General features: G+C 36.1%; 1 protein-coding gene across 1 annotated transcript; it reads left to right on the forward strand.

Annotated features, from left to right (window-relative positions):
* Positions 1–5814: 5814 nt before the first annotated feature.
* On the forward strand, positions 5815–14982 carry LOC137738251 (phosphate transporter PHO1-like). The gene is made up of 15 exons (XM_068477881.1): positions 5815–6100; positions 7549–7632; positions 7780–8017; positions 9242–9584; positions 10322–10370; positions 10733–10804; positions 11315–11444; positions 12017–12137; positions 12847–13096; positions 13261–13365; positions 13475–13519; positions 13647–13799; positions 13902–14183; positions 14288–14427; positions 14555–14982. The coding sequence occupies exons 1-15, from the start codon at positions 5864–5866 to the stop codon at positions 14643–14645; spliced, it is 2340 nt and encodes a 779-aa protein (XP_068333982.1). The 5' UTR covers positions 5815–5863; the 3' UTR covers positions 14646–14982.
* The last annotated feature ends 6749 nt before the right edge of the window (positions 14983–21731 follow it).

Consider the following 21731-nt stretch of genomic DNA (forward strand, 5'->3'; position numbering starts at 1 on the left):
CATGCTAATTCTGAAACATGGCATGCTAGACTAGGGCATATAGGGCAAGATAGAATGATAAGGTTAGTTAAAGAAGGTCTGTTGGGGTCACTCACTAATGTCAATCTGCCTGTATGTGAGCCTTGTTTAGCTAGCAAAGTGGTTAGAAAGCCTTTTGGAAAAGCTGTTTAAGTCACTCAACAAATAGAGTTAATCCATTCTAACATCTGTGGACCAATGAGTGTGAAGGCCCGTCATGGCGCTTCTTATTTCTCACTTTGATTGGCGATTGCACGTGATATGGTTATGTGTACTTGATCGCTCATCTCTATGAAGATTTAGATTATTTCAAATGCTTCGTAGCTGAGGTTGAGAATCAAAAAATGAAGATTGTAAAAGCTCTTCACACTAATCATGGACGCGAGTATTTGTCTGACCAATTCAAGGTTTTTTGTGAAAGTAAGAGGATATGCAAATAACTTTTAATTCCTTACACGCCACAACTAAATGGTGTTGCTGAAAAGAGAAACAAAACTTTATTAGACATGGTCAGGTCTATAATGGTGCATGCAAATCTCCCCATATCTTTCTAGGGTGATGCATTATTGATTGCGATGTATATACTTAACCGTGTGCCTTCAAAGACGGTTCCTTCAACCCCATACAAACTTTGGAATGATGTAAAACCCAATCTGGGTAATTTGCGTCCTTGGGGTTGTGCTGGATTTGTTCATAATCAATCACATAAGTTAGGAAAGTTGGGTATTAGGGCAAATAAACATATCTTTATAAGATATTGTGAAAACTCGAAAGATTATGTGATGTATGATGAACATCCAGATGAAGGGAGAATCAAGATTGATTCACGTGATGTGTGGAATTCATAGAAAATGACTTCCCAAAACTTGGCAATGCTGTCAAAAACCTTGATATCTATGAGTTGGAGAAAGATGAAGAACTCATAACATCTTCAAGTGAATGAGGGGAATTAATTTCCAATCTGATGGTTGTTGAATATGATGTAAGAGGACTTGATCTGAGTGGGAGTACACAACCCAGTAGGAGTAATGTATCCATAAACACTCAAGAGAATACACGCAATAATGGGAGCATACCCTCTGAAATTCAAGGTCGCACAGTTCGAAGAAGCAAGAGAGGCCATATTCCCAAATGTCATTTTGAGGTTGATGGGGAGGCCTACATTTGCATACCTTCAGAGGAAGACGAACCTTCTTCTTACAAAGAAACGTTGCCTTCAACGGCCAAAGAAAAATGGATAACTGCAATGGAGGAAGATATGAGCTCCAGGACAAAAATATTGTTTAGGAGTTAGTTGACCTTCCACCTAGACATAAAACCATTGGAAATAAGTGGGTTTTAAAAATCAAATGCAAGGCAGATGGTTCAATTAACAAATATAAGGCACGCCTTGTGGTGAAAGGATACACTCAGCAATTAGGTGTAGACTATGAATAGACATTCTCCCCTGTGGTGAGGTTTGCCTATATTCACCTCATTTTAGCTATTGTTGCTTAACTAGATTTGGAATTTTACCAAATGGAAGTTAAGACAACATTACTCAATGGAGAACTAGACGAGGCGATATACATGGATTAACCTCTAGGCCTTGAGGCTAAGGGACACTAGCGCAAAGTTTGCCGTCTAAAACGTTCCATATATGGCCTCAAGCAAGCGTCTAGATAGTGGAACATTAGATTCCATAATTCAATCACTTCATTTGGTTTTGAGATGATTGAGGAAGACCACTGTGTGTATCTTAAGAAATCTGGGAAAAGTATTATCATACTTTCTCTGTATGTTGACGACATCCTAATAGCGGGAAATGACAAAACCTCCATAGAAACCACGAAAATGTGGTTGTCATCCCATTTTGAGATTACATATATGGGTGAAGCACATTATGTGCTTGGAGTTAAGATCACGAGAGATCGCTCAAGGAAACTTCTAAGTTTGTCTCAATAGACTTACATTAAAAAGGTACTTGAACGATTTAAGATGGAGAACTCCAAACCCATAGGCACTCCTATGGAAAAAGGCACGATATTGTCCTTAGAACAGTGACCAAAGACTAAGAAAGAGAAAGAACAAATGGAAAACGTCCCCTATGGCTATGCAATAAGAAGTATAATGTATGCGATGCTTTGCATGCGTTCGGATATTTGCCATGTCGTGAGCACGGTAAGCCGTTATCAAAGTAATCCTGGACAAGCTCATTGGCAAACTGTCAAGAGGATTATAAGATACCTGCAAGGAACAAAAGATTTAGCCTTATTTTACCAAGAAGGGGATATAAAGTTGAGAGGATATAGTGATGCAAACTGGGCAAGCGATAGAGATGAATGCAAGCCCACCTTTGGTTATGCTTTTGTCCTTGGAGGTGGAATTGTTTCTTGGTGTAGCAAGAAACAAACTTGTATTGCTCTGTCCACAATGGAGTCAGAATATATTGCCCTTGGATCAGCTGTTTGGCTTAGGAGATTTCTACAATAGATGGGAGTTACGGCTTATGCTCAAGAAGCTGTACTTGTCTACTGTGATAGTACTTCAGCCTTAACATACACCAAAGATCCTAAATATCATGGCAAATCTAAGCACATAGATACACAATATCATTTCTTTAGGAACAAGGTTACCAAGGGTGAAGTAATGTTGAAACATATCTTGACCAGTAATGTTGAAACATTTGTTTATGACTAAACCCATAATTAGAAACTCGTTTCTGACTCATGTAAAGAATATGGGTTTATGTAGGGTTTGATGTGTTTTTCTTTGTATTTGACATTATTATTGCATAAAAATGCATTGAAGTTTTTCATTTCATATTTATTTTTGAAATGATTGTTTACACATCTTTATGAGTGTCAGCAAGCTAGAATAGGTTTTTCACACAAACGATTTGCCATGGCGTTGAGATAGCGAGTAGGATGAGACATTTGTGTCCTCAACGCATTGGACTGTAAGACCAAACACGTGTATATTGAACGTACCAATATGCACAAGGTAAACGTCGCCTTAGAAGTGTCTAAGATGAGACTTAACAGAAGTCGAACATGAGGTTTGTTTTATGCTGAAGCTTGTAAAGCCAGATATGAGTATCTAGGTTAGTGCCGAGAAGGTGACTAGGCTAGAAGACTCAAGTTAGGCATTTGTGTAGCGACTAGACTAAGATCCGTATGGTGTATATCTAATGGACATGCGACACACTCATTGAAATGAAGATACACCATAGCATACAAATCATATTGTATGTGCTATAACCGACTAATAGTGGGAGTGATGAATTGATCCCTGCTTCAATCACCGTGTGATCCATAAGGAATCTATATTATTCCACCCATATGCCCTTTAAACTAAAGTCTATGTTAGAAAGATGAGGTTTAATGATTGTTACTTTAGCACGTTTATCTAAGACGGTCATGTTAGCTACTGTCCTAAGAGGCATGTCTAGGCAAGGAGTTAAATCAAATTAGACTGACATAAGAGCTTAAGGAAGACAGTTCGAAGAAAATACCATGTCATGTGATTCATTAGCTACACAGCGTCTTTTGATATTTGTTATCAAACATAAGACATCGATACATGATACTTATGAGACATGACATTATTTTTATTTTCATAACGAGGGATAAAGAATGTCAAGTCTAGTGTGTGACGAACAGTCTGGGGCATAAAGCAATGAACTTCCGAGTGATGCACTATTGTTAGTTTAGTGATAGCTTAATGGCAGTGCTCCTGGTTTTGTATGTTCTTTCTCGCAAGGTCGCGCGTCCTATTTCTTGTATGAGGAGATAGACTAGAATAGATGTGAACTAAGTGTGTTGATTGAGACTATGCCACACCCTATCTGGGTGAGTGGGAAATGTAGGATTTATCTTATAAGATAAATAAATATCAAAGGATATACCACCCATATGAGGATATTAACCTCTTAATTATCTATGTGATAATTAGATGAAAATCAAGAGATATTCATATTAGAATATACTTGGGATTTTCATAGGCTTTTTAGTCTTTGTACACTCTTCCCAATCACTATATAAGGAGGTTTTGGGGAAGAGAGAAGACATAAGAAACACAAACTTTACCACAGTTCAAATATTCTAGTTAGCTCTTTAGAGCTATCACTTTCAGCTCTAGGTCTTGGGAGGCGAAAACCAAGGGGCAACTCGACATACTGTAGCCAACCCGACGACCTCTGAGGTTCTAGACATGCACGGAGAGTCAGAGCAGTTGTTCATATTTGTAGGAGCGTGTTGAGATTTAAGCTTCCGCATAAAAGGTAGACGCGTCCTTTCGAATTTATTTATAGTCTTCCAAGATGGATGAATGGCCTTGCCCTTCCCTGGTGATAGTACTTTTGGCGTTGGACACACCAAATTTGAGGTTGAGTTGCCGCTGAACATCCATCGGCTTCCATGTCGAATTAAGAGTGGAGAAATCGAGGGAAAACGAGAAAGAAAAATAGGAAGAGAGAGAAGAGATGGGGTGCCCCGATAAATTAGCCGGTCGGCGATAGGGGTGGGTAGCTGCTGCTTTTTGGTGATTTTTTGGCGTGGACGAGATGGTGAATTGTTCACTGTGATAGGGGTAATTCAGAAATTGTGTTGATAAAAATTTTTAATTTGGATTTTTTTCATTTTAAAAAATAAAAGAGACAGGTGGCAACTTTTGATTAGTTGGGAACCCCAACTCAGCTATTATGGAAAAATTTCTCCATCTTAACAACATGCCTAGCATTTAAGAAGCCTTTCCAGGCACGAGTGATTTTGCCTAACTTTCGTTTCCAAGAAACTCTCATGTCTTAAGTACTTATTTCTAATAATTTGAACCCATCAATTTTGTTCATCAGTAATGATTTTCCAGCCCAACTTGGCCAAGCAAGCATTGTTAAAACGAACACTCTTTCTAATACCCAGGCCACCACTCTCTTTTGAAGAGCAAACTTTATCCCAAGGGAATAATTTAAACATAACCTTAAGTGCAAGGAAGCTCTCTCATAGACGGTAGTTTTGAACACAGAACCTTAACTGCAAGATGAATTCTCTTTTTATTACTTGATCAGCTATAAATATCTTTTTACATTTTTAAATTTGAAAGAGATGGAGAAACGAGAGGAATAACTCTGTTTAACTTTTTATACATAAAACTGGTAAAATCTGTAATACAGGTGAATTGTGTGTTAGGTACTAATGTGAGAATAAGCAATATATCTTTGTTTTTTATTTTCGGTCGACAGCAATATATTTATGTTTATTGATGCAATTAAATTTGTCTTTTATTGGATAAATTTTTGGGTGCTTTAGATTTTAGCCCTTACAATTCATTATTTCTAAATAAAAACTCATCTATCTTTAAAGATCCAGTTTAAGCCCAAATTTAAAATTTGCAAACATATAGGAACACTATTGACATATTAATACAATTTATTTACACTCATGCCACTCATACTTTATGGTCCCTTTTCCAAATTCCTAAATTTATGCCAAATTAAAAGTAGTAGAAAAAGTGAAATAAAATGAAAAAAAGTGTTTGCATTAATCGTATCTATGTCAAACTAGAAAAGTAGTTTTTTTTTTTTTTTTCGTGATATATTTTGTAGCAATTTTATCCATATTAATTGTTAGGTAAATTAGTTTGTTCCAATTATTTGAAAAAAAAATACACCTATATTATATATTTTGAATCAAATAACATTCCTTGTAGGTAAATTATTTGGATCAAAAGCAAATCATTCAACTCTTCTATACGTCTCTCTCTCTCTCTCTCCTGCCGCTCTATATAAACCACTTTCATTTCTCTCTAATACTTCTTAATAAACTCTCCTCTCTTCTCCTCCTTTTTCCTTCACACACGCATAACAAGAATGGTGAAGTTCTCAAAGGAGCTTGAAGCTCAGCTTATACCAGAATGGAAGGGTGCTTTCGTCAACTACTGGCTACTCAAGAAACAAGTTAAGAAGATCAAGCTTTCAAGAGTCCCCAAACAACCCTCAGACGCAGCCGGAGATTTCGGTGTCTCCATTTTCGATCCAGTTCGCTTTGTCACCAAAAGAATTAGCGACATGTTGTTCAATTTCGATAACAAAACGGAGATAATTCAGGTAATCAATTAATGCACACGAATAGAACATGTCAATAGTTATATATCTATTAACATATTAATTTTCAATGAGCTTTTATTTTTATTTTTTATTTTTATTTCTTTGAGGTTTATAGGTGGTTGCTAGGAAAGGGTTTTGCCTACTTTGGATTTTCAGGCGAGTTTCAGGCAATTGTTAACAAGTTTACAAATCTAAAAGGAACAAAGAACTCCAAAAACTTGGTTAACTTAAGTTTCTTTCCTTCTTTTCATTTGTTCCCCAATAAAAATAAAGTTGGTGTGTTTTGGATTTTGTCTTTCTTTGTGGGTTGTGTTCAGACCTGCAAAACACTCCAGTGATCACGTCATTTTCAGGCTAAAGGTTTCGGGTTGTGTTTCCAAAACTCTGATTCCTAAACCGATCCTCCGATACCACTGCTTAAAATCTTCTTCATTCCTCGTCCCTTTCACTCTGTTAAAGTTACGTCCTTTCAACGCTCGTCAGCCATAACATCAACTTTAGTGACACAAGCACCAAAGCTTTACTTCAGTGCCGGTGCCGTGAATGTTTTAGGGTATATAAATATATAGATGCTTCGGTTTCTCGCCCTTGGAAATATGCATGATATGTGTGCATGGCACAATGGAAATAACATTGGCTTCGATTAGTGAGGCGGCTAGAGGCGTCTTTCCAAAGACCCCTTTACAAAATCAACACCACAAGGTTTTTCTTTAAAAAAAATAAAATAAAATAAAGAAACATAATATTGGTATTACATTTGTGCATCGTACAAGAATAATGTTGGACACATTAGATATGTGCACTAAATGGTGTGTCATCAAATAAATTTGTACTTTAATTCAAGTTGGAAATCGATGAATAATTATAATTAAAAATTATATGGTGTAGAATGTGTCATATCATTTGATGCACAAATTTAGTGTATGTAGCACCACCTGTTCAAACAATATTCTGTAAATTAAAATTGAGTAACCAGACAATAACTTCCCTTCTTTAACGCATAAAAGTGGGTCTTTCTAAAATGAACATTAGCTATTGGACTACAGGAATGACTAATATACAGTGGCTTCTTTAATCTTTTTTCTCATCAAATACATGCTCTTTTGCTTTTCCATGAACTAGGCTCCCCTTTTTGTTTAGTTAACAGATTCAATGATCGGCGTACATTATAATTGTTCAAAACGTTAATAAAGTGGCCGGAAATGCCAGAAAATGTTTCAGAGTCCAGCACGTATAGTGCCCCTTCTTTTGGTCTTCTTACAAGACCTTTTTGAAGGTTTCGATCTTTCTCACGAAAGCAAATTATGGAACGGTTGTAGTTGTAGACATACTCATATCACGAAACCATCGTGACCATGTGAAAGTAAATCCAAAAGCAACTTGAAAAGACACTAAAAAACAAAGACAGCAGTCCCATAAATTATTATGGATCTTTTTCTGTTGCACAGGTGAAGAGTAAAATCATGGAGGATGGTGATGAAGAAGAAATTTATGAGACAGAGCTCGCTCAGTTGTTTTCATCGGAGGATGAGGTATTAACAAATATTGGTACAAATTTTACCACTAAATAATTAACCAATCCAAAGTAATTAAGGTGACTAGGGTTAGTTGATTTTTTATTTATTGAAAAACATTTTAATTAGGGCAATATTTAATGTGTTGGGTTGGTGTTTATGTAGGTGAGGGTGTTTTTTGAGGTACTAGATGTAGAACTTAACAAAGTGAACCAATTTTACAAGACGAAAGAGAGTGAGTTTCTTGAGAGAGGAGAGATTTTGAACAAACAGCTACAGATTTTGCTGGACCTCAAGCAAATTTTCAATGACCGGCGGTGGAAGAATTCTGGATCAAAATCCAACATCCCGAGTGTTCCCAGCTCATGGTCTTCTTCGCCCCGGAATTCCGACTTCAGTACCGGTAAGCCTCTTGTTTCAAAATAGGACATCTGCTTATGTTTTCTGTGTTGATATTATACTTCTGGCCAAATTAACAGAGTTTTGCTTACGTGGACTTCCACATGATGAGGTAGGTGGAAACACATGGAAATTTCGAGACTGTTCATGTGCAACAAAAGAGATACGGAAAATAAACCATTTAGTGTTGCTTTTTAGATTATGACAAGGCCATGGACCACCTAATAATGCCCATAAAGGGAAAAAATTTGGGTCGTTTTACATTAGATCAAACCAAAAATAAATTCTACCTCCCTCTCTTCATGGTGATACGGACTCTTTAGGCCAGTGCCTTAATAATTAACTTCGGTCTTTATTTGTGGTTTAGCAAAAGAAAATTAGCTGTTAAGGATCAGTGGCCACAAAATCCATGGCTGTGCTCGAATTCTAGTAGTGCCATATGAGGTCACATTTCTTTCTTGCAAGTATTGCTTGCATTCTCAATCCTCTTTCACATTTGCAAGTGATAAATTGTCAACTTTGTAGGTTTAATGGATATACTTATGCAAATAAACCACTTTATATGGTATACTAAACGTATGGGAGTTTTCGTGGTCTTTATGGCACTTTGGCTTTCAAGTCGCAAGTCTAATCGTTAGTGCACCTATCTAATATCTATCTATCACAGCTGGAGGAAGATAAATTCTGGACAAATCCAAATCTTTAACGCTATTGTCATCAACTTTTCTCTTTTTTGAGAAAGGGATAAAGAAAATATATCAAAATTTACTCTTTCTGTTCTGTCTCAAATATTTTCCATGTTCCCCTATAAATTTGCTAAGAATATAAGCTCTACATAAAAACTATTAAACTGAATAAAAAAAATGCTGTTGAAGAAGTAGGGAGTTTATCAAAAGAATCATATCAACCAAAAAACTACCAAATATTAGTCTTAGTAGCATTATTACTCGTGATAGAATTGAGAGATGATGGTGTATGACCTAATAACATTTTTTTGTATAGGGTGAGTCTTACATGCATGCCCCTCCTTTTTTTAATCTGATGAAACTTCATTAAGAATGATCAAGAGCGTACATAGGACAGACATGCCAAAAATAATAATGGTACATGTTCATTAAGTCCTATATGATGCGAGAGAGTTGAGAAAAGAATTAGGTTGTAAAGAATATTTCAAAATTAAAAAATTATGAAGCCATGCATTAATTACTATTAATCGACCTTGATGCAGAGAGCGTGGCGGAATCGAATACGGCCCCTACAGAAATAACACAAACGAGTGAAGCACTTGCAGCATTAGAAAGAAATGGTGTTAACTTTATTAACACGACAACTCGGGGTAAGACCAAGAAAGGCAAACCTAAAACGGCCATGAGGATTGATATTCCAAACACAACACCGACAAGAACTATCACAGCTGTTACATCAATGCTTTGGGAAGATTTAGTGAACAATCCTAAAAAGGATGGCCCTGGAGAGTTCATCAATCGAAAGAAGATACAGTGTGCTGAAAAGATGATTAGAGGGGCTTTTGTAGAGCTCTACAGAGGTCTTGGTTTGCTTAAAACTTACAGGTTCTATCTCTTTCTTTTTATAACAATTACTTTGATTTACAAGCTAGGGATAAAAAAAAGCTTAAATATTAAATTTGGTGTTATTCAGCTATTTTTACTGTTTCAGACTCGGTTAAAAGCAATCAAACCAATAACTGAGACATTTGGAACATATTTTCTGATTCTCTGAACAACAATAGAAATAAACCACGTAACAAGATGGTGTCGTGTCGATTACAGGAACAGTCAGCAAGGCGGTCAATTATGTAGCTTAAATCTAGTTTGTTAGAAACGAATGGCGTCCTCGTTAATTTGGGCCACATTTTCTGTTTTTTTTATTTTTAAAGTATACGTATAGAATTTGGTTTATATACATGTTTAAGCACGCAGATGGGATCTTTGCAGAATCCTTCACTTTGACTTGAGCATTTGTATCCTCAAGTAGCAAAAGCATTAGCAACAGTTTCTGAAAGGTATATAACAAATGACCCTTTTATTGTGCTGCTGATGTGGGCACTGGGTGAAAACACATTGATATGAAAATTATCAAGGTGGTGATACTATATACTACTAAATAGTTCTCTTTCTAAAATAGAGAAGTGGAAGGAATCAAACACCGTCTTAATAGTGAAAGCTACTTAATTGTGCAGTGTAACACTGGATCTACGCATTATTTAGCTTAGCTAATGATTGTAGTTTTAAGTATGTTTTCTTTAAGTACTTGATTAAGTATCTAAACAAATTTGTAACTTCTACAGCTCACTAAATATGGTAGCTTTTACAAAGATCCTAAAGAAATTCGACAAGGTAAGATATACATTAATTTGTTTTTTGTCAAACAATAGATTTGTTAGATTAAATATTATATTAAAATATATTTTGATATTCTACCATTTTCTTCGGCCTCATTTAATTAGCAAATAAAAATATCTCAACTTCATGAGCCATGATAGGATAGTATTATTAAGCTGCATTGATTTTATTAGGGATTTTACTTTTAGGTGGTTATACAGGTCATGAGTCATGCATATTTAATTAGGCGTATAACAGTGCTTATCAAGTTTTGTTTCTCCAAATTCTGTCGATCTTATTGTTGCTTTATACACATTTACCACATCCACTATTGGTGTACGTAATAACTTGGAGCAACTAAGTTTTTCCATGTATAGGTATCAAACCAGCAGGCGTCAGAAAGTTATCTGAAAGCAGTGAAGATATCACATTTCATTTGTTCTGACAAGGTAACCAGTCTGATACCCTAGCTGCAATCCTAATCTAACTAATATGCACATGCTTGGTGCTTGAATCTGCTCTAGTTACCATGATTTTCATTTCTTTTTCCGTTGTTTTGTATAATGAACATGATCATTATTTTGTATTAGTTGTACTTAGTTTTTGAGTGGAGAGGTTTGACTTGTTATTGCCGTCTCCATGTTAACATGTCAAATAATAATTTAATAAAAGAAGATTTACTACAGAATTCAAAATATTCTAGTGCTATTTTTTAAGGGAGTTTTAACGAAAAGTTCACGGTACTGTTCACTTTAACGAAAAATTACATTTTTATACTAAAAAATCAATATTGGTGCAATTCACTTTACCCTTTATTTTGTCCTTATTATTAAAACTCAAAGTTTTCAAACTTTTTTTCATTAGTTTTTCTATTTTTTAATTCATTTAACTAGTGTTGGAGACAGTTTTAATGGTTTTCTGACTGGGCTTGTGTGTATTGTTATATATGGTTTGAAAAGGTTGTTAGACTAATGGACGAAGTGGAGTCCATATTCACAAAGCACTTCGCCAGTAATGACAAGAAAAAGGCAATGAAGTTTTTGAGGCCACAACAAAACAAAGATTCTCATACTGTTACCTTTTTTGTTGGTAATCTCTCTCTGTCTCTCTCTCTCTGTAATATGCGCGCACGCACACACGCGCGCACGCACACACAAATAATTAATAAGAGTGCATACATGTAAATATTTCTGAGGTTATTACTGGCTGGCATTATACAAATTTCCATATATATTTATAAATTTAAAATACATAATGGCTATCTTAAAGTGTCAAATACAGCTTCATATAATATAAGAAAGGTCACTATATAATGCTAGTCCAATGATTATTTAACTATTGTGCCATAAAGGGCATTTTCACCAAATGGCACAAAAGTTTAATGACAGAAACATCGCTTATGCAGTGCAATATGATGCATGATTAGTCCTGGGGGCCAACATGAACCGCATTAATCTGCATCGTATCGTATAAAGCTTTTACTTGCCACTAATCCTGATAGTGGGATTGCTCAATATTTAATTGAATGAATGGTGGCCACCAAAAATTTACTTGGTGCCCCACAAATCAGGAGCCCGATTGTTGTATGAGTTTTTTGTTTGATCTGATTGTGGTCTCAATCTTTTAATAAAGCATGGTCGTTTTTTGTTATGTGGATGCAGGTTTGTTTACAGGTTGTTTTGTATCATTGTTTAGTGTGTATGCAATTTTAGCGCACTTGTCTGGTATATTCTCTCCTAGCACAGAAAGAGATTACATGGAAACTGTCTACCCTGTTTTCAGGTGCACTTTTCATCCCATATATTTCTTTTAAAAAGTTATATATTTACACATAGGAGGGAGAAAACAAATTGATATCAAACTCATCATTTACAAGAATCAAACTGAAACATTTTACTTACAAATAAAAAATAATACTACTAAATTGTCCTAAGAAGTGGCTTTGGTCCCAATCTATATATTAAATAGCCCTAATTTTTTTACGCATATACTATATAAAATGATAACATATATAAATCGTATCATAAAATAGCAATAGTTTCTACTATGATCTAAAATTAAACTATTTGCACTAAAATTGTGAACCATACTGCAGACAATATCACCAACAGAGGTGAGAGTATGAGAATCACTTGTATAGATTGAGCCATAGCATTGTTAGTATTGTGGCGATGATATGTATTGTCAGTCACTTGAATACACTAATTTAAGCAAATATATCCCTAACTTCATGTTAGTGGCTAGATAATGAAGTTTTATGCTTAACTACGTGAAATTTCTTAGCTTACTGGCTCATTTCTTAAACTTAAACTTCGGTGTCTTTTAATTTTCCAATAAGGTATTTAAGCCTTAGTTATAGGAGGTCTTGGGTTCGAAACCTCTAATTCTCAGTCACCAATCCTTTGTTGGTTTGCAAAGTGTAGGATGGGGGCTGCAGCTATGTATTTATTCATGTCTGCATTTCTCTAATTAAGGGTGTGAATTTGTGCAGTGTTTTTGCCTTACTCAGCCTGCACTTGTTTATGTATGGGTGCAACCTATTCATGTGGAAGAGTACAAGAATCAATTACAACTTTATATTTGAATTCCAACCAAGCACGGCCCTCAAGTATCGCGATGCCTTCCTCGTATGCACAACCTTCATGACAACTGTGGTTGCTGCCATGGTTGTGCACCTTATATTAAGGGCAAAAAACTTCTTACCTAGCCGAGTTGATGCCATTCCTGGAGTTTTCCTTCTGGTTAGTTTCATTGCTTTAATCAAGGTCTTGTTAGGAAGATGGCTTGGAGTTGAGTAACTTGTATAAAACATAATAATCAAAACTCAGGCTTTAAAATAAAGTAACTAAGAAAATTGAGACATATATCATGAAACATTGTGCTAATCTTCATTTGAATTTTCCAGTTTGCTGTTGCACTGCTTGTATGCCCATTTGACATCTTCTATCGACCAACTCGTTACTGCTTCATCAGAGTAATTCGTAACATAGTCTGCTCACCACTTTACAAGGTACATTTACAGCTTCTCTCATCTTCTCATCAAATATGCAGAATGCTACGCAATATTTTGAAATTAGAATTAATATACTTTTTGTTTTTGTCATTTGAAAAATATGCAGGTTTTGATGGTAGATTTTTTTATGGCTGATCAACTTACTAGCCAGGTAATCACATTATACTTCAACGGATACAAAAAAACATCTAATGCCACTGTAAACCAAGTCCTAAAAGTAAATAACTCTTAACATTCATCCCTTGTTATGTAATGAACTGTGATCTTCCTGCTTGTAGATCCCATTGCTGAGACACATGGAATCTACAGCTTGTTACTTTCTTGCTGGAAATTTCAGATCACACCAATACGAAACCTGCCGAAGTGGAAGGCTATTTAGAGAGCTGCTTTATGTTATCTCGTTCTTGCCATACTACTGGCGCGCCATGCAAGTAATGCAACCTCTCCCATTATTTTTCTGTTCAGTGAAAATCATAATTCTTTTAGCTAGTCCAACTGACATGTAACCTTTTCCATATGCAATGAACTTCAAGTGTGCAAGGCGATGGTTTGATGAATGTGACGTTAACCATTTGGCTAACATGGGAAAATATGTTTCTGCCATGGTGGCAGCCGGATCAAGGATTACATATGCTAACAACCCGCACAGCCACCTATGGTTTTATATAGTAGTGATCACCTCTGTGGTGGCTACAGTCTACCAGTTGTACTGGGACTTTGTCATGGACTGGGGGCTTTTCGACGCAAAATCCAAGAACTTATGGCTAAGAGACGAACTTATTCTCAAGAACAAAAGCATCTATTATGCTTCCATTGTGAGTTTTTATTTAAATCTTTATGTGGCCTATACTTTCATTGCCTCCTTAGCATAAACCACATTCATTCAAAATTCTCAAACAGATGGTGCAAATTTATGCAGGCCTTGAATGCGGTCCTAAGAGTCGCTTGGGTAGAAACAGTAATGGGATTTCATAGAATTCCGGATGTTGAGTCACGATTGCTGGACTTTCTCTTAGCTTCATTAGAGGTTATCCGACGAGGGCATTGGAACTTTTACAGGTACAACATCATTTTTGAACAAAATATTTGACCAATAATAGGGTAACTCCTGAGTCATATTCTTCTATACAAGCACTAAAAATAAAATCACAAGCTTCTCAACTTGTTAGATTTTTGGGTCAAACAGGTTAGAGAATGAGCATCTAAATAATGTTGGCAAGTACAGGGCAGTGAAGACTGTTCCGCTACCATTCCGTGAGACAGATTCTGATGGCTAAGATGATCCTGTCTAATATGTATAGAAACCCCGAAATGCTGACATGGGAAAATTAAGCCATGGCAGAAGGAATCCAGACTTTCTTATATCAATGTGTGAGATCCTGCCATCCATTCATCTCACATTACACTTCGGAATATATATATAAATTGTAAGGCACCGCCAAGTGTAATGAAGAAAGGCGCTTTTCAAATGGAGTACCTTTTTCTGCTGTTCCTTTTGGCATTTTAATGTGGAGGTGTATCATATATTTCTGAAGACAGTTCCTTTTCGGATTGACTATTAAAATGCTCGCATTCAAATAACAATCTATATGAACCCCATTACAAGAAATGAAAATTGGAGCAAGTGATTTCATTTCAACAGTTTGTCTCAATTTGATGAACCATCAGAAAACAATTCTGTCTTATCTGATTATTTTTACTAAAAGAATAGCACGATTAGGGGCTTACCATTCTTGATGGAAACATGGTCAAATACAAACCTTAAAAGCGAAGCTTCGTCTTTGAAATTCTGCATGAGAAATTTACTGTGAGAGTGAGGCTTTGTAATATTTGTACTCAAGTTTCCTAATCTTCAATTCTAGGGGCAGATTAAGTAATGGTGCATATGTAATGGCAGGGAAGGGCAAGAACACAGGTCTCTCTCTCTCTCTTCACAAATCGTCAGTCGTAGAGAACTCAACTGAAATTAAAATCCTGGAACCTTACATTGTAGTTTTTCCTTGGTGTTTAAACATGTAAAGAATGTGCTAACAGACATGAGGCTTTGTAATATTTGTACTCATAATCTTCAATTCTAGGGGCAGATTAAGTAATGGTGCATATGCAATGGCAGGGAAGGGCAAGCACAAAGCTCTCTTTCCCTTCACAAATCGTCAGTCGTAGAGAACTCAACTGAAATTAAAATCCTGGAACCTCATGTTGTAGTTTTTCCTTGGTGTTTAAACATGTAAAGAATGTGCTAACATATATCTGGTTTAAACCTGTTTGGACCTAGATTTATCATCCCCGTTCGGGTCGAGTGAGCGTGGCATTTGAGTCGAGTGCGTGCGCATCTCGTTCGAGTCGAGTGAGTGCCGTTTCGTTTGAGTCGAGTGAGTGTGCATTCGAGTCGAGTGTGATATGAATAATATACGTTGTTAGATGTTTGTTATGAGCTTATGATGCAATGGTTAGATAGAATGACAAATGACAAATGTCAATAGATTGTGAGTTGAGTGTGTGGCTTAGTTAGTAAGCTACCTAGTCTAGTATATAACCAACATGTGTAACCACCTTGTACTAAGTTTTGTGAATCATTAATAAACTGAATATTCTCTCTCTCTCTCTCTCTAAATCTCTACTTCTCTCTCTATCTCTTTCTTTCTTCTTCTGCAAGATAAGTTCTTCATAGTTTACATGGTATTAATCACCGCAAAGCTTCGTGCTTGTCGGTTCTTCGATCTTGGATTTCTCCGCTTCCGCTCTCTATCTGTGAACAGCTCCCCTTTCTCACATTTCTTGGGTTCTTGATCTCTCTATATTTCTTGGTTCCTTGTGCACCTTCTTGTGCACTCCAGGTGTTTGGTTTAATTCCGTTGAGAATTTGCATATGGGTTTCTCTCTTATTGGAAGCTATGGTGATGGCTGCACAACTTCATATCCTTCAATCTCCTATTACCTCTCTTATATCAACAGTTTCTTCATCTGTTACTGTCAAACTGGATGATTCCAACTATCTTGTGTGGAATTTCCAGATGGAATTACTTTTGGAAGGTCATGGCATAATGGGTTTTGTCGATGGCACCAACCCTTGTCCCTCACAGTTTGATTCCACTACATCTGGGGATTCAATTGAGACTGATACCTTCAAGATTTGGAAGATGCATGATAGGGCACTCATGCAATTGATCACTGCCACTTTGTCTCATTCCGTCGTTTCTTGTGCAATTGGAAGTACCAATGCTCGTGACTTGTGGACTCGTCTCAAGGAGCAATTTTCCATTGTTACTCATACAACAATCTTTTAGATGAAATCTGATTTGCAAAACATCAAGAAAGGTACTGATTCAATTTCTCAGTATTTACAAAGAATCAAAGAGGCTCGTGATTATCTTTCTGCTGCTGCAGTAACATTTGAGGATGATGATATTGTGATATTAACTTTGAATGGTCTTTCTTCTGAGTATAATACTTTAAGGTCTATAATTCGAGGAAGAGAAAATGTTATCTCAATGAAGGATCTTTGCTCTTAGTTACTTGTTGAGGAAGCAATGATTGAAAATGTGGCTGCCACTCCTTTCTTAATTGCGATGGTTGCCAAGAATGGTGGTAATGATTATAAGAATTCAAGCTATGTTCGACAGTCTAATTCTGGAGATCAGTCTAAATCTGGGAATTCTTTTCAAAATAATTCTTATGATTCTCAATCTGGGTTCTATAATGCTTCTGGTTATAAGCCAAATTTTAATAAGAACAAGGGCAAGGGGAAATATTACAACAATTCACAGCCTAGGTTTGGGAATAACATATTTGGTTACATCAATAATGTTCTTGGTATTCTTGGAAATTCACCACCATCTCAGCAAGGCCAGTTTAACACTACATGTCAAATTTGTGGTAAATATGGGCATTTGGCTGATATTTGCAAGTTCAGGAATTCGGATATTGCAGCTGTTCAATGTTGTCAAATATGTGGTAAAAAGAATCATAGTGCCCAGTTTTGTCTTTACAGAAACTCCAATGTTCAGAACTCTTCACCTACTGCTATGCATGTCAACACTATCTCACATTTTGTTGTTTTAAGTACACCTCTTCAGCAGTTTTGGCTCACTGATTTAGGGGCTACATCACATATGATGACTAATCTAAATAATTTTTCCTTGGCTACTCCCTATCCATCCACTGAGACAATTCAAACAGCTAGTGGTGCAGGTTTATCCATTTCACATATTGGTTCTTCCGGTATTCCAACTCCAATCAAACCACTGCAATTACATTCTATCCTATATGTTCCTAGATTAACACAGAATTTGTTATTTGTACATTGATTGTGTCTGGATAATAATTGCTGGTTGATATATGATGCTTTCTGTTTTTAGATTCAGGACAAGGCCACATGGAGGATAATGTTTAAGGGGCTTTGCAATGATGGGTTGTATCCAATTCCACTTTCAGCACCTGCATCATCTTTATCAACTCGATCTCCAGTGGCATTTCTTGGACAACAAGTATCTTCTACACTTTGGCATAATAGATTAGGGTATCCATCAAAATCTGTAGTGTCTTCCAGTTTAAAACAATGTAAAGTGTCTGTTACATTTGATTCATCACTTGTGATTTGTTCTACTTGTCTGGAAGGCAAATTTTGTAAACTGCCCTTTGTTGCTTCTGTGTCAAATATGTTACCCCCTTTGAAGTTGTACATACTGATGTTTGGGGTCCCTCTCCATGTATTTTTGTTGAAGGTTGAAAATACTATGTAACATTCATTGATGAATGCACTAGATATTGTTAGATTTTTCCTCTCAGCAATAAAACTGATGTTTGTTTTGTCTTTGTTGGTTTTTACAATTTTGTTTTGAACCATTTTACAACTACCATTAAAACCTTACAAAGTGATGGGGGAGGGGAATATATTAGTAAAACATTTCAAACCTTTCTTCTTGATAAAGGAATCAAACATCAATTGTCTTGTCCTCATACTCCGGAACAAAATGGGCTAGCTGAAAGAAAACATAGACATATCATTGAAACCTCTATCACACTTTTACAAACTGCTTCATTACCTCCACAGTTTTGGTCTTTTGCTTTTCAATTGGCTGTCTATCTTATTAATAGAATGGCTACCTCAACCTTAAACAACAAATCACCATTTGAATTATTGTTTAATTCCATTCCTGATATCACTCATTTAAGAATTTTTGGGTGTTCATTTTTTCCACTACTCAAACCCTATAATAGTACCAAACTCCAGCCTCGGACCACAAAATGCATATTTTTGGATTATGCTACTAAGTATAAAGGGTATATTTGTTATGAGGTATCTCATAAAACGGTATATGTTTCCAGACATGTCATATTCGATGAAATTGAATTTCCATATACTAGTTTGCTTTCAAAATGCCCAATTCCTTTGTGTTCCAAGTCTTCTCCGTCATTTGTTGTATCACAGTCTCCAAATATGTCTGTCACTCATCAAAATACTATAGCCCCTAGTCATACTACTATGCCAAACACTGTTAGTTCTCATTCTTCAGATACCAATGATACTCACAATTCCAGTACATAACTCATTACTGCAATCCCAACAATATCAGCAAGTTCTTCTCAATCATTATCCTCTCCTCACCCTGTGGCTCCTGCAAATACTTCTTAGTCTTATTCTGAGCAATCTGAAGATCCTATTGGTTTTTCTCCTGAAAGTTTACAAGTTATATTACCAATTCCAACACTAAATACACATTCAATGCAGACTCGGTCTAAAAGTGGGATATCTAAGAAAAAGGTATTTCTCTCGGTTCTTTAAGATGATCAGTTTGTGGATTTGTCTCAAACAAAGCCTGCAACATATAAGTCAGCCTTGAAATCTTCTATGTGGTTATCAGCAATGAAAGATGAACTTTCAGCTCTTCATTCTAAAGGTACTTGGTCCCTTGTTCCTCTTCCTCCACATAAAAATCTTATAGGGTGTAAGTGGGTTCATAAGATTAAAAAAAATGTTGATGGCACCATTTCCATGTATAAAGCAAGACTAGTTGCCAAAGGTTTTAATCAAGAGAAGGGTATAGATTATCGAGAAACCTTCAGTCCTGTGGTTAAACTAACTACAGTAAGGTTAGTATTAGCTTTTGCTGCTCACTTTGGTTGGTCACTTAGACAATTAGATATGAAGAATGCCCTTCTTCATGGCATATTACAATAGGAAGTATACATGTCTCAACCCCCTGGTTTTTTGGATCCTCAACATTCAACACATGTGTGTAAATTACACAAGTCTTTATATGGTCTAAAACAAGCCCCAAGGGCTTGGAATGATAGATTCACAAATTTTTTTGCCATCTCTAGAGTTTCTTACTACATACTCAGATTCTTCACTCTTTGTGAAACATGTTGGACAATCAGTTGTTGTTCTCTTATTGTATGACGATAACATAATCATTACAGGCAGTGCTACAGATGCAATTACTGAGGTTATTAGAGCTTTACATTCAGAATTTGATATCAAGGACTTAGGGCCTCTTCATTATTTTCTTGGTATTCAAATTACACAGCAGTCCAATGGTTTGTTTCTTTCTCAATCTAAGTATGTCTCAGATTTGTTGATAAAAACTGATATGCTACAATCCAAGTCATTTATAACTCCTTGCCTACCTTATAACAGATTGTTAAAGGATGATGGTAAACCATTTAACAATCCTGCTTTATATAAAAGCATTGTTGGTACACTTCAGTATTTAACATTCACAAGGCCTGATATTGCCTTCTTTGTGCATCAAGTTTGCCAATTCATGCATTGTCCAATGGAATCACACTTTGTTGTTGTCAAAAGAATACTTAGATACTTTAGGGGTACACAAGACTATTGCATTCAGTTTAGTAAAGGGGATATGGACTTCTATGCTTATAGTGATGCTGACTGGGCAGGAGATCCTAATGACAGGAGGTCTACAACAGGTTTGGTTGTATATTTGGGATCTAATCCTATTTCATGGTCCTCTAAGAAGCAAAATACAATTTCAAGATCCTCTACTGAGGCAGAATACAAGGCTTTATCTTCTACTGCAGCTGAGGTGGATTGGATCAAGCAGTTATTACAAGTTATGCATATTTTTGTGAATTCTCCAATTCTCTTATATTGTGATAATCTCTCGGCCATTGCTCTTGCTTATAATCCAGTTATGCATCAAAGGACAAAGCATATTGAGATTGATGTTCATTTTGTCCGAGAAAGGGTAGCTAAGAAGTTACTCCAGGTCCAATTCGTTACTTCTAATGCTCAGTTTGCAGACATTCTCACCAAAAGCTTATCTACCTCTTTATTTCAAACTCATTGTTACAATCTCAGGCTTGGAAATTCCCATCCTGAGATTGAGGAGGGATGATAAGAATAATATAGGTTGTTAGATGTTTGTTATGAGCTGATGATTCAATGGTTAGATAGAATGACAAATGTCAATGGATTGTGAGTTGAATGTGTGGCTTAGTTAGTAAGCTAGCTAGTCTGGTATATAACCAGCATGTGTAACCACCTTGTACTAAGTTTTTTGAATCATTAATAAACTGAATATTCTCTCTCTCTCTCTCTCTCTCTAAATCTCTACTTCTCTATCTCTATCTCTATCTCTTTCTTTCTTCTTCTACAAGATACAGTGAGTTTTTCATAGTTTATAAAGTAAGCGCGTCGTTTGAGTTGAGGGAGCTTCCAATCCCTATTTCCTTGCAATTTACTTTCTCGCATTTTATTTTCTTGCCATAGGAGTATTGTAATTTAGTTACTTACCAATTCGATCCATTCGACTAGCAGTTCGTTTGGGTTGATGTGATTACTTTCACATACATCCAAGCTTACCTTATCAACCACCATAACCATTCCACTTCACTTTCACAAACATCACCTGTTCTAAAGTCCTTGCACCCAAGGTATGGAGAACCCTTAACCGAGACGCATTTCTTTCTTGGTCACAATCATTTTGAAAGAAGCCAGACAAAGGGCAAATCAAATTTTACTCGCTCAGCCTCTAGGGCATGAATTGGCACACCTATAACAAAAACTTGAAGGACAAGAGATACTGAAATTCTTGGATGTGTGGCTGAGACCAATTTTGAGACCATCTTTTGGCATGAGCAATGGGACGCAAATGATTTTCATTTTATATGTACAAACTATTTTTCTACCGGAAATGAATATCACCAAGCTGTGATGGGGTAATATGGTTTACAATGGACTCCACAACCATTTTAGTTCTAGTTTTGGCTATTATGAGCCAAATTATAATCATAATTGAACTCAAAACATGACTGAGTCATGGTTAACACAAGATCCTAACCTAGAATAACTACACCTACACTGACTTTGACGGTCGAATCAAACATGGGTAGTTTGA

The sequence above is a fragment of the Pyrus communis genome, chromosome 6, assembly GCF_963583255.1.
Source record: "Pyrus communis chromosome 6, drPyrComm1.1, whole genome shotgun sequence".
NCBI classification, from domain to species: domain Eukaryota; kingdom Viridiplantae; phylum Streptophyta; class Magnoliopsida; order Rosales; family Rosaceae; genus Pyrus; species Pyrus communis.

Excerpts from the sequence above, each read along its gene's own strand:
- LOC137738251 (XM_068477881.1), top strand. The coding sequence starts at position 5,864 with ATGGTGAAGTTCTCAAAGGAGCTTGAAGCTCAGCTTATACCAGAATGG. Across the intron at positions 14,184-14,287 it reads GCATCTATTATGCTTCCATT|GCCTTGAATGCGGTCCTAAG; the intron begins GTGAGTTTTTAT and ends AAATTTATGCAG. Across the intron at positions 14,428-14,554 it reads GGGCATTGGAACTTTTACAG|GTTAGAGAATGAGCATCTAA; the intron begins GTACAACATCAT and ends TGGGTCAAACAG.